The sequence below is a fragment of the Marmota marmota genome, unplaced genomic scaffold (assembly GCF_001458135.2).
Source record: "Marmota marmota marmota unplaced genomic scaffold, marMar, whole genome shotgun sequence".
NCBI classification, from domain to species: Eukaryota; Metazoa; Chordata; class Mammalia; order Rodentia; family Sciuridae; genus Marmota; species Marmota marmota.
This window is the reverse complement of record NW_025999977.1, coordinates 24429694-24444239: the sequence shown is the minus strand read 5'-3', so window position 1 is coordinate 24444239 and position 14546 is coordinate 24429694. Positions and strand designations below refer to the sequence as shown.

Genomic DNA, 14546 nt, shown 5'->3' with positions numbered 1-14546 from the left:
CATCCACGTGATCAGAAGTATCACTACCTGTTATCCATCATCATGTATTCCAGGAGCTACACCACATATGACAATCAAGAGACATAGTTATTAAAAACCTACCCAATAGGAACTCAGTATGTGTGAGAACTAAGGAGATCTTTAGTCCAAAGGGGGTGGGAAGAAGAAGGAAAAGAAATTAATCATTAGGAAAAAAATCTGTGTGCATCTAACATACCAAAAGCTCCAACATTCCATTCTAATAAAACATTCCATGATGGGCACAGACAGTTTCCACTGTGATTAACCTTAAGGTTTGGCTATTCAATCTCAGCTATTATTAAAATATTAAATATTGCAACCATTTGAAATTTTAACTTTAAATACACATTAAAAAATTAAAACATGTGAATGTTACTTATTTCAAACCATCTCTAAATTCAAATATTACTATTTTGCTTTTCCTTTTCATTGTTGTCTTTTCCAAAAGATATTAAGATGAGTTTGTATGAACAATATTTGTATTTTACAGACACACACAAATCTACAATTTCTGGATTATTTAAATCTAAAAATGAGTTATGGTATGCTATTATTCTCTACAGTTAAGTACAAAGTGTGAATTTTGTTATCAGAGGCTGCCCCCTACAGACATTTATGTCTCCCATTCTAAAGAATCAACAGAAGGCTGAAGAAACTACAATGAAGACAGAGACATACAGCTCAAAGCTGCAGTTATTTCAAATAAGGTAGGCTGACTAAACCTTGAGATCCAGTGAATAAAAATGAAAATTAGTTAACAATATTATGTACTGGAAATTTACTAAGAGAATAATCTTTAGGTGCCCTTACTACAAAAGAATAAAAAAGGCAACTGTGAAATAATGAATATATTAATTTGATTATCAAGCACAGTACTGTTTTACTATAGTAGTCATTTATGTACATACATACACACACACACACACACACACACACTCACAAATATGTTTGTGTATAAATATCAAAACATCTTGGAGACAAGCACGGTGGCAAACACCTGAAATCCCAGCAACTTGAGAGGTTGTAGAAGGAGAATCACAAGTTCAAAGTCAGCCTTCAAATAATTAAGACCCTGTCCCAAAATTTTTAAAAAGGGCTGGGATAGAGCTCAGTTGAAGAGTGCCCCTGGGATCAATCTCTAGTACCATAAAGCAAACAAAAAAAAGATCACATTGTATACCTCATACACAAAAAAAGTTTTTAAAACATAAACTTTTTTTTAAAAGAATATCAATCTCCCACTCAATCGAAAAAGCCATCCTGATAAAAAGTAATTCTTATTCAGAAAGTTCTCACTCTTGGGCTCATTTTGACAATAAAACCAGAGAACCTTGACATGAATCAACTAGTTTCTTTGAATTTTCCTTCAAAATCTCTCTCTCCTTTACTCCCTCCTTCTCATTTTCTCTCACACACAATGGACAGGAAGATCTCCTGGGATGTAAATTTAGAAAAAGATACTTTACCTCTTAGAAAGTATAGGAGTGTGGCTTTAATTTATACTTCATGCATGTCAGAAGTGTTGAAAGTCTTTATAAAGAGGAGGTCTGGGTTGTATAATTAAACAAATTTTTAGAAACAGTATAAAAGCTTTAAAAAACAACGTAAGAGAATCTTTATAACTTCAGGGTATGAAGAGATTTCTTTAAAAAGGGGAAGAAAGCACTTATTAAAAAGTAATAATAATAGGGGTTGGGGTTGTGGCTCAGCGGTAGAACACTCATCTCTCACATGCAGGACCATGGGTTCAATCCTCAGCACCACATTAAAAAATAGATAAGTGAAATGAAGGTATTGTGTCCAACTACAACTAAAAAATAAATAAATATTTTTTAAAAGTAATAATAAACTAATACCTTATATTTACCAAGAGATGACATAAAGAAAGTCATCTTTTTTTGAAAAGATTACAACACACATTATGTAACAAAGAATACGTAAAAAATATGTACATATTCATAAGAAAAAGAGAAACAACATAAAAGAAAAATGGGCAAAAGACTAGAACAGGTACTTTATCAAAAGAGGAAAGGTGAATGACTAAGCAACAGGTCTACCAGGATCTGTTTCATTAGAATCACTTAGTATTTATATGCTATAATATTCCTTTGTATGGTCATTACTTAATGACAGCACTTGTTAGCATAAAGTTTGAAGTAAGAAAAAAAAGAAAGGAAGGAAGGAAGGAAACAGGGCTGAACTCTTTAAGTAAAGCTGGTACCTTTAACATCAGGTCTAATGTAAGACAGCAGATTAAGCTCCCCTGGCTTCTCCAGCAGGGTCCAGGCTGCTCTTTCTAATCCCAGCTGCTTTGCTCTTTGGGCTTTGGTGCCTTTGCTCCCAGTTTTATAGGGAGCAGACTAGGAAAAAAAGGGGGGGGGGCATAAAACACTTAGGATTCAGTTTTAAAAAGCAAAAGTTAAAAAAACTAAGATGCAAAATAGAGGACACACTAAGAATTCTGAAGATATCCTTTTCTTAAACCTTTCCCCTTCCTTCAGACATAAATTTGTATTAATTAACTAATACTTATGAAGATGGTGTATGCCTTATCCTATTCTTTATACTTTTATGTATGCTTAATTAGTTATTTGTTTACTTATCTTAAAAACCACCTGACTGCAAGGTCCTCTTCTCAACTCAAGCAAGCTACTCTAAAACTTGTCTGCTTAGGATACTTCTACTTAATCACATTCATTCCTCAACCCGCCACCATCTGGCTTCTAGAAAAGAAACACCTTACTGAAAGTGGTATGACAAAAATCTATGAAGAACCCCTAAGTATATACAGCTTTCAGTTTTATCTCACCAAACCTCCTCCACTTACTTAGTGATTGTTTCCCTCATTCTAAAACTCTCTTCCCTACCTACCGTCCGTGTACCATCAACTCTGGATTATCCCCATAATTCTCTAACCATTTTTTCCATGTCTCTCTAGGTTCTCCCCTCCTCACTTTAAGCTGATGTTGCCCAGTGGCTCATTCTGACCTGCCTACCCACTTAAATAAGTTCTTCCACTCTCATAGTTTCTAACACAACCCTCCTATAGTTATCCATGGGAGACTGGTTTCTGGCATGCCCTTCCCTTCCTCCTGGATACCAAAACCTGATCATGCTCAGGTCTATTATATAAAATGGTATGGCATTTGCATATAATCTATGCATATCATCCTGTATACTTTAAATCATCTCTAGATTACTTAGACCATCTAAAACAATGTAGACATATGTAAATAGTTGTTATATTGTATAGCTTTGGGAATACTAACAAAAAAGTCCATACATGTTCAATACAAATACAACATTTTTCAAATATTTTTGACCAACATTGGTTGAACACATGGATGTGGAACACACAAATAAATAACCGAAGGGCCAACTATACGTAAAGACACTCATATCTAGGTCTCCAGTTTAGCCCTCTCCCTTAAGCTTCACATTATTAACCTACTCTTCTTTCACTTGATGGGGAATTCCTTGGGAGTAAGGACTGCATATTACCCATATTTGTAAACCCAGTGCCTAACACAAAAAAAGTATTCAATAAGTATTTATTGAACAAAGGATAAGTATTTTGAGGAATTAAGTAATGGTGGCTAATAACTTTAGCTTTTTATGTCTTGGTCTTCAATTATAAAAAGACCCAAATCATAATATATTCAGGCATTACATTAAAAGATAAAAAGAGTTCCTTACCACGTGTTCTAGTTCTTCAAAAGTTTTACAGTTCAGCAAGGCTTTTAGTAAGCACTCAGACATCTTCCCTTCCTTCTTAATTTTCTGGATTGTACTATGAACCTTCTTTGCAACAGCCCTGAAAATAAAAACTTTTGTAATATACAAGACCTATACATTAAGACTTTCTTTTTGAGCCTATCTCAAAAAGTTGCAGATAAAGGAAAAGGAATCCTTTTTCCTCTGATTCATTTGAGAATAATACTGCCCCCCCACACATTTTAGTGTGTTATTTCCTATAAAAAAATCTACAAAATTTTTGAGATGTTGAGAGCCACAGCCGAAGGGGCCCCAGCAAACTTCCAGCTGCCAGCAAACTTCCAGCTGCCGGCTGATGATTGGCTCACAGCGGCCCCAGCAACATCTAGCTGATTGGCTCCTCGGCCCCAGCAACATCTAGCTGATTGGCTCCTCTGCGGTGATGCTCATTGGGCTGTTTCCCTGCCCTTTCAGACCACGGAGCTGCTCATTGGGGGACTTTTTTGGCTCCGCCCACGTGACCCAGCCAATCAGCCTCAAGAGCAGGAGGATTGTGGGAGGTGGAGAGAAGCTTGTGGGGGAGAGAGAGGCTTGTGGAAAGCCAGTGGTGGCAGTTGAGGCTCTGAGGGTTTTTCCTGAGAGGCTGTTTTGTTTGGTGTGTGTGGTTCTAAAAATAAAGTTAGTTTCTTTTGACAAGTGGCTCCTGATTGTGCCCAGCCAGACTGCGGCATTTCGCCTAGCCGTCTCCTTGCAAAATTCCTCATTGGCAANCAGTCGCTCCCAGTACGGGCCATCAAATGCCGCAGTCTGGCTGGGCACAATCAGGAGCCACTTGTCAAAAGAAACTAACTTTATTTTTAGAACCACACACGCCAAACAAAACAGCCTCTCAGGAAAAACCCTCAGAGCCTCAACTGCCACCAGCGGCTTTCCACAAGCCTCTCTCTCCCCCACAAGCTTCTCTCCACCTCCCACAATCCTCCTGCTCTTGAGGCTGATTGGCTGGGTCACGTGGGCGGAGCCAAAAAAGTCCCCCAATGAGCAGCTCCGTGGTCTGAAAGGGCAGGGAAACAGCCCAATGAGCATCACCGCAGAGGAGCCAATCAGCTAGATGTTGCTGGGGCCGAGGAGCCAATCAGCTAGATGTTGCTGGGGCTGCTGTGAGCCAATCATCAGCCGGCAGCTGGAAGTTTGCTGGCAGCTGGAAGTTTGCTGGGGCCCCTTCGGCTGTGGCTCTCAACACACAAAATGATCTTTAACACCAAATAATTAATAATGATGCATTATCATCATCTAATACTCAGACCTGAGGCCTTATCCAAGTTTCATCAACTGTTTGAACAATGTCTTTGATAGGGTGCAGTGGTATACACCTGAAATCCCATCTACTCAGGAGACTGATGCAGGAGGATTGCAAGTTCAAGGCCAGCCTCAACAACTTAGCAAGACCCTATCTCAAAATGAAAAAAAATAACAAGGGCTAGTGATATCACTCACTGGTAGAGTACTCATGGGTTCAATCCCTAGTACCGTAATAATAGTCTTTTGTAGTATATTCACTTCAGAATTACAAGTTCCACGTATCTCGTTTCCTTCAAAATCAAGGCCTTAATACTTTTAAATGCTGTAGGCAAGTTATTCTGTGTGAAGTCCCAAAGTTTAGGTTTTTCTGATGTTTCCATATAGTTAAACTCCACTGGTGTCTCCTTGCAGGAACAGCTTAGAAGTGACTCTGGTCTTTTACCACAACCCATTAGGTGGCAAGTAATTTGATTTGTCCCATTACTAATTAATTTTGATCCTTATATTATCTGATGTCTGTAGGTTTCTCCACAATACAGGTACTCTTTATTCCCTCTGTAATTAATGTTTTGTGTAGAGGTGCTTTGAGACTATGTAATTATCACATTCCAGATTAAGGTTTCAATTTACGCACAGATTCATTTATATTACTCTAAATTTGTGGTTTCTTTTTTATTTAGTTGTAATAATCCATTGCTATCATTTATTTTAATGGTCATATTGTCCCCAATGTAACCAGACATAACCCCTTCAAGCTTGCTGCTGTATCCTTCTGACATGTCTCCACCATTGTTTGAACCCCAAGTTATTCTTATTCTCTGCTACAAGATATTCCAGGCTCATCCTTTACATTCTCTGTCCCAGCCCTGGAATCAGAAGAATGGCACTTAGAAACCAAGTTATGGGTATTAGGTGTGCTCACTGCTATGGGAGTATCATTACTCAAGATGGGCACACCTAGCACCCACAACTGGTTTCTAATACCATTCTCCACTAAAAAGAAACAGGATTTCATGTAAAAATGCTGATTCCAGGAATCAACATACAGGAATCAATTTACAAATAAGGGGAAGGGAAGTGTATAGTAGTTTTCCCCACTTTACAATGGTTTTTCTCTGTGAATATACAATTCTCTTCCTATATATAATGGATCTCACCCTATTTCATTCCCTATTCCTATTTATAGGTTCTGTTTAATAAGGGTATTACTAGAGTGATGGGTAAAAGTTAACAATAATGATTACAAAGAATTGATAGAAAAAAAATTAAATCTATTTATATTAAGAAAAATATTGAAGAAGATTGTCAATTAAAGGAAAAAAATGTGAACTATGAAATTTTAATTTACAACTTTTACATCTTTTATAATCCTGGTAACCCAAGCCATTCGCTATCAGGGTCATTTTGACAAAAGGCTAATATTCTAATGGCCAGCATATAAGGAAAAGGAAAAAAAATTCAGGAGACTTTCCTTACTATCCAGAGGTATATTACTTAATTCCCTTTCTAACAGCCATCCATACTAATATATTTTAACTCACAACTAATTTTATATTCACAAACACACATACACACATACACACACATAACTGAAACAATGTTTCATGAAACAATATTTTCCTTTACCACATAAACTGTGCCCTTATGTTTTCCATTTTATTTTTTAAATGGGATGAATTATTGGTTTCACTTTTCATATACAGGTAACATTTAATGGATTGAAAATTAATATTCTAGTTATAGAACATGCTGAGCTTAAGTCTGGAGATTCCTCAGAAAACTTGGGATGGAACCACCACTTGACCCAGTTATCCCACTCCTTAGCATATACCCAAAGGACTCAAGATCAGCGTGCTATAGTGACACAGCCACATCAACATTCATAGCAGCTCAATTCACAATAGCTTTTAGCTATGGAACCAACCTAGGTACCTACAAAGATGAATGGATAAAGAAAATGTGGTACATACACACAATGGAATATTAGTCAGCCACAAAGAAGAATGAAATTATGGCATTTCCCAGTAAATACATGGAAATGGAGACTGTCATGCTAAGTGAAATAAGCCAATTCCAAAAAAAACAAAAGCCAAATGTTCTCTCTGATATGCAGACGCTGACTCACAATGGAGGGAGCATGTCACTGGATTGGGGGTGGGGGGGCGCATGTATGGGGATGCGAAAAACAGTAGAACAAACCAGACATAACGTTCGTATATTCACATATGAATACATAACAAGTGTAATTCCACATCATGTACAACCACAAGAATGGGAAGTTATACTCCATGTTTGTATGATATGTATTTGGACATATCATACATACATGGTATATATCTCTCTCTCTCTCAATATAAATATATATTTATATATTTATATTGAGAGAGAGTGTGTAAATAAAAAATAAAAGAAAATGCAGAGCTTAAGAAAAAGTAGAGATCATATGTCTCATTACCAAAAAAGAAATGTAATGGAAAAAGATCTTCTAAGCCTCAATGTTTCCACTTATATCAAGGAATATTCCTTTAGTAATAGTTAATGTATTCCTCCATTAACAGAAACCCAAATAATGAAACTCTTTTGCAGAAGGGCTTTTTATAGAAAAAGAAAACATTAATAATAATCTTGACATAAAGTTTCTTTTTGTCCTATACTATAAAATATTGTTAGAATACCTTTAACTTTAAGCAAACCATTCTTGTGTGACACTGTCCCCAAATCCTCAGGCTTTCTTTACTACCTTGCTTTCAACCAAGCAGAAAGCTTACTTAGAATTTGCAAATTACTGGCCTGTAGACAGTTTGTTTGGTCCAGAAACTCCTTACATAAAATTCTAGATTAGCAGCTTCTTTTCACATACAGGAAACTCCAGCAAACTGGGCAGTCAACTCCGCATGTCGTGATTCCCAGGAGATAATTAAGGGCTCCCCTCAGAGACAAGACTTGGGATCCCTAAGTCTTTTTTTTTTTTTTTTAATGTTTAGTTGTAGATAGACACAATACCTTTATTTTATTTATTTATGTGGTGCTGAGAATCAAACCCACGCATTCGAGGCAAGTGCTCTACCACTGAGCCACAATCCCAGCCAGTAATCTCTACTTCTTATCCCCTGATGCTTGATTATACTATCCAGGCTGGAAGATCTACATCTAAGACCATCTGTTTGGCAACTCATTTATGCTTCTGAATTGGCTAATTTATTCTGCCTCTCAAGGAAATATAATTTACTAGACACTAACACTTTAATTATCCTGGCAGTAAAAGAACATCAACAAAAGTAGTAAAGTTGGTGAAGTACAAATTCCCCATACATCACAGAAAGCTTATCAGGATAATTTTACAAGTAACCATTAGTACTTTTTAAAATGGCTTGAAAGAAGAATTATATCCAATTTTAATCAGATCCTTGCTGTAGACCTGAAGAATATACACATCACACATTCCTGTAACAAACATGCAATAAATGCACAAAATGATATACAGTGTTTTAATAAACCATTGTAAGTAATATGGTCACTCTTATATACTTATTACTCATATTGAAGTTATTAAATTATCCACTTTTTAAAAGGTACTTTCCATTCTACAATCATAGAAAAATTACAATCCACTAAAATTAAACTATCCTTATCTTTAAAAAGAATGGAAAAATATACTTCCTACCAAACACTATAGAAATGATCCTTGACTTACAATGAGATTATGGCTCAATAAGCCCATTATAAATTGAAAATATTATAAATCAAACATGCATTTAATATACAAATAATCTAACAAATATAACTTAGCCTAGCCTACCATAAATGTGCTCAGAGCACTTTTTTCAATTGGGCAAAATCATCTAACACAAAGCCTACTGTATAATAAAGTACTGAATAGCTTATATAATTTTTTTAATACCTGTATCCAAAAACCATTGGCAACACTGTGCAGTGTGGAGTGTGGCTTGTTTGCTCTAGTGATCACATAGCTGAATGAAAAAAAACGATCACAAGAAAAACTGTAGGATACAGCTAACCTAGGAAAAAATTAGAATTCAAAATATTCAAAGTATGGCTTCTACTGAATGCTTATGGTTTTAATCATCATAAAGTCAAAAAAACTGTTAAGTCAAAGTATCGTAGGTTGGAGACCATCTGTACTTCCAAAGAACTCTCCATTTAGGGACTTTGTAGTATTAATAGCACAGTTTTATGTAAGCTGTTGAAGAGTTAGACTAAAATGTACTTTTCTGAGTTTCCTGCTGGCAGTCCTGATTTTACCATTTTTTGCTGGCAAAAATGGCAAATCACTTCTATGCATGAAGATGACATCAAACCCTGAGGCACACTCAACTACAAACCACATTTCCACTGATTCATGCCCAAGCTATTCAAACACACACCAGCAGAGGGACTCATACACAACCAAATATGTAAAACAGAGCTGACTGTCCTAAGAGGACCACATTCAATTCTAGAAAAGTAAACTTTGGAACTATTAAAATAAGCTGTCATTCACTTCCTCCCAGTTTTTCCTCATTGGCTTACCAGGTCTCTATTCCCTTACATTAGGTTCATCCCTTCCCAGGTTTCTTACCGTAGCTCCTCTAGGGTTTGTCGAACTTCTCTCAAGGAATCAGCATCAAGGTTATTAATGAGTTCTTTTCGATAACGTATAATGAAGGGAATTGTGTTATCATCATTAAAGAGACGAATGATGTTGGCACAAACCCAAAGTTCAATGTTGGTTCTCTCAGATAAAACCTACAAGTTAAAGATATATAGTGATTTAAAACACTGAAAATTAGACATCTATGTTATATAGCTTCAAATACAGTATTAAATATTGCTTTCCAGGCACTTAGAAAACAAATAGTTTTTAAAGGAAACCATATGAATTATATATATGAACTGGAAGAGCATTTCCAATAATGCAATGATGCTCTTTTCATTTCTCAAAGTAATAGCAAAGATCAAAGAGTTGGTAACTCACTATGTTGGCCTGAGTACAGAGAAAAAGCATTTTTAATCACCACTAGTGACAAGATACAATGGTTTAACCTTTGGAGGAAGAACAATTTGGCAATATCTATCAAAATTTACAATGACTAAATTGTTTGACCCAATAGTTCCACTCCTGGAAATTCATCCTAATATTGACATACCTCTGGTAAATATACTATTTTAAATGATTTTTCTTTTTGAAGAACTGTTTCTAGCATAGTAAAATTCATCAAAAACCTAAATTTACAATGGGGAACTGGTAAATGAATTACAATATGCCCAGTATTGTAGAATACTGTGCGACTATTTAAGAATATAACGCAACCCTAAATGAACTGATAGGGAATGGTTCATAAGAACATGGACCATGATTATTTGCAGGAAAAGTAACTGGTCAGCTGAGGATTAAGATAGGAAGACCCATCTATATTTTTTAAATTTTGTAACATGCACAGATACCACACAGTCAAATAATTAAATTATTTTTAAAAATGAGTCACAGGTCCCAGCAAAATGTACATGTAAGCAGAACAGTCAACCTGGAGAAGAGAAAGAATAAAACTCAACTTCAGTAACTATTCCCAAAGAAAAGAACAAAAGAATTTAAGTTTTATTATAATTTCAACCTGGATGCCCAAGATCTGCCAAAACTTGAGAAGTGGGAGGAACCTCAGGGGAAAAATTATTTAAACATTATAATCAACTAACAAAATCAAGTCAAGATATGACTGAACTCCAGGAACTATAGAGGACACCTCATTCTCTAGGTATCTAAAATTCTGAGACATACATCTCTATTTCCCATTCTGATAGTTTACTACCAAATCTCTGATAAGGGCATCAATTTTTACATCTGTAGTCCTTACTCATCTCAGCAAAAGCTCCAAACACCAACTACTTAACATATTCTCTCAGAAATCTAACTGGGCATTTCGACCTTGAATTTGCAAAGTGTTCTTCCTCTCAAACTTATTCCTCCACTTTCCTCATATAACTAATATCTTTTCAAACAATGCAAGCAGGAAAGTCTTCCATTTCCTTCAACTCTTAAACCAATCCATCATTAAGAACTGGTCAACTCTAACTACAAAATAACTTCCTAAGTCTCTGTGTTTCTTCTGCCCTATACCCCAGTCTATTTCTACTATTTTCTACTGAAATAGCCTGCATTTGCTCCAGTCTCATTTTCTATACAACACCAATAATAGTCTTTTCAAAATGTCTATCTGATCACGTCACTTAACTGATTTTCCATTGCATTTGAAACCCAAACTCTTTGCCATGACCCAAAAGACAGCAGCCTCCCTTTATCAACCTCATCTTATCCTTCCTTCTCCCAATGGTTCTGGAACAAGCCCAGTTGCTTCCCTCTTGAATGAATTCATGAAGCTGCTCCACCATATGGAAATGCTCCTCTTCAGCATTTTCTCTCTTAAACCTGTACCTTTCCCCATTTATTATTCTAGTCAACAACATCGTCATCCACCACAGAGACCTTAAAGGATTTTGTGGTTATCTCCTCCAAACTATGGTTACCTCTTTGTTATGTAGCAGCTATTGGTTTGACAGTACTTGACCCCAATTTCAGCTCCATTTGCTTCAAATAATTTTTATAAGAATTAACAGCCAGGTAAATTAAACCAACCAACATGAAACTCAAGATCTGGACTGGAATTCTGGGCCCCAGTACAATGTCGTCTTCTGGAAAAATACAGTTTGTTGATGTAGATCATGAAGCTGTAACTATTTTGCTATAAAGAAGACAGTAGTACTGAAAGAATAGTAGAAATACACTGACCCCCCAACTTTCCTATTTTGTAGGTCAATAAATCTCCTTTATTTCTTTTTTTTAATATTTATTTTTTGTAATTGTAGTTGGACACAATATCTTTAATTTTTATTTATTTATTTATTTTTATGTGGTGCTGAGGCTCGAACCCAGGGCCTTGCATGTGCGAGGCGAGCACTCTACTGCTGAGCTATAACCCCAGCCCCTCCTTTGTTTCTTAAACTAGTTTAAGATGGGTTTTCTTTTTTTGTAACCAAAAGCATTCTAATTAAAGATGTCAACATCACTGTGGATTCTCTATCACACCCATTTAATCTGTCACCAAGGAGGAGAATAAACTTGTAAGACATCTGTTCCCTCCCCTTGAGCTCCTTTCTCACTAATGAAATATTTTATCTTTAATACATAGTAGTATGTTGTTGTCATTATTATTGTTCTCTATCCATCCAGCCTCTCTGCATGACTACTGATTATATTTTTTAAATATAGATATAATCAGAAACTGCTATGGTTTGGATATGAGGGATCCCCCAAAGCTCCTGTGTTAATGCAGGAATGTTCAGAGGTAAAATGATTAGATTATGAGAGTTGTAACGAATCAAATGTAGCAAGCCAATAGCTGCTATATAACAAAGAGGTAACCATAGTTTGGAGGAGATAACCACAAAACCTTTAAGGTCTCTGTGGTGGATGACGATATTGTTGACTAGAATAACAAATGGGAAAAGGTACAGGTTTAAGAGAGAAAATACTGAAGAGGAGCATTTCCATATGGTTCAGCAGCTTCATGAAGGTATTCAAGTGGGTTCAATCCCCACTGGGTTCAAGTCCCACTACTGGGCTGGGTAGTAACTCTGGGCTAGTGGGGTATGACTGAAGGAGGTGGGCAGAAGAGGGGATGCCCTTAGGGATTGTATCTTGTTCCTTCAGCTCCTCCCTTGCATTCTTTCTGCTTCTAGGCTGCCATAAATAAAGCAATACTCTTCCACCATGCTCTTTTGTTATGTTTGGCCTCACCTTGGGCCCAGAGCAATGGAGTTGGCCCACCATGGACTGAACCTCTGAAACTGTGAGCCAAAATAAACTTTTCCTCCTCTAAAGTGTCCTTGATAGGTATTTTGGTCACAGCAACAAAAAACTAACACAGACCCCTTGTTTTTCTTTTCTTTTTTGAACATCATCCAGTGATTTTAATCTACTTACTGGAAAAGGTGTAACCACGTAGCATAGTTTTAAAATTCCTTCCCAAGTTGAGGCTCAAACTTTTACTGTCCTCAAAGTAGTTAGCAATATAAAAAGGAAGATAAAATATTAACGCAAACAATTACAAATAAAACAGCACATGCCAGACAGTAAGTAGTACCATGCTTTCAGAAAAGAACAAGCTTTCTTTGGGATAATCAAGAGGTGCCTATTGCAGGTGTAGCATTTCACTTGGCCCTTGAAAGACAGGCAAGATTCTGAAAGATGGTAATGAGAAATGGAAGTGACAAAAATGCTCATTTTGAAACTGTGTGATTGTTAGTGTAATGAGAGACTATACTAAATAGATCAGCTGTTGCTGAGTAACAGAATTTAAAGCTAAGCATAGTGGAGCACCAGTGACTGGGGAAGAGGATCACAAGTTTGAGGCTAGTCTTGGCAACCCTGTCTCAAAATAAAATAAAAGAGGATGGGGGGTGTGGCTCAGTGGAAGAAACCCCCTGGATTCAATCCCCAATACCACAAAAAAAAAAAAAAAAAGTCTAAGCCAAAATCCCAGACTCACACTTGGATAATACTAGGTCCTAAGGAATCCAGCTAGCATCACAGGTATTAAGGGAGTATACGTTGCTACTTATGCAAAACTGCTCATTGAAATTAAAACTAACAAAACTACATAAGCAGTCATCACTTTTGGGCCTCCAAATCTCTTCTATGTTGATTTTGTCAAACATTATTTTACTTCATATTACATGTCAAAGGCCATATTAAGCCAGTAATAACCAAGATATTACACTTGATCTTAGCCAAAAGGCCGAGAAGCGATAATAACCAAGATATTAAAAAACCAAGTTCCCAAGGCTGTCAGGGTACATTAGAGGCAGGGCACCTACCTAGCACACAGATCCTATGTTAGATTCTCAAAGCACACACACACATACACACACACACACACACACACACACACACCCCAACTCCCTGTTCTCCAGGCACTAACAACCTAACAGAAATCAACAGTTAAAATATAGTGTGATCTCTATCTAGGTGAAGCATAAGTACACAGTTTTAAGAGCACAGGAGCACAGCAACAACAACAAAAAAAAAAAAACAAGTAAATGAAGGTATCTCCAGACAGCTAAATGAGGAATGAGGGGCAGGAATCCAGGAAGAATGAACAGCATATCAGAAATCAGTGATGAGAAACCACTGTACATTCTTTAAATTGCTAAAAGTTCAGTAATGCTGAAATGTGCATGTGGTAGAAATGCAAAGATGGATGGGGCTAGATGATAATTCTATAAAGAAAGAATTTTGTTTCTTCTGTGCACAGAAGGAAGACATTCAAGGACTGATCTGCTCATTTCTTGGTTTCAGTGAATGAGTCAAATCTGTAAGCTGTTACATTTGAGTTAACAAGATCTGTGGACTGCAACGGTGGTTCACAGAGTGTGTGGTCCCAAACCAGTAGCATAATTACATCATCTAAGAACTTGTTAGAAATGCAAATTCTTGTGTGCTGCCTAAAATAAAC

General features: G+C 36.5%; 1 protein-coding gene and 1 non-coding gene across 6 annotated transcripts in view; both read right to left on the bottom strand.

Annotated features, from left to right (window-relative positions):
• The window catches only part of Srbd1 (S1 RNA binding domain 1), a 250085-nt gene that overhangs the window by 186498 nt on the left and 49041 nt on the right, over positions 1–14546 (bottom strand). For all 5 annotated transcript variants that reach the window (XM_048804452.1, XM_048804449.1, XM_048804450.1 and 2 more), the window contains 3 exons: positions 9617–9783; positions 3718–3835; positions 2243–2381 (listed from right to left, as the gene is read on the bottom strand). In XM_048804452.1, the coding sequence (XP_048660409.1) occupies positions 2243–2381; positions 3718–3835; positions 9617–9783 (424 nt within the window). The remainder of the gene's footprint in view (positions 1–2242; positions 2382–3717; positions 3836–9616; positions 9784–14546) is intronic.
• Positions 13654–13841, bottom strand: LOC125617373. Its single transcript, XR_007348345.1, has one exon. It is a non-coding gene; the product is annotated as a U2 spliceosomal RNA (small nuclear RNA).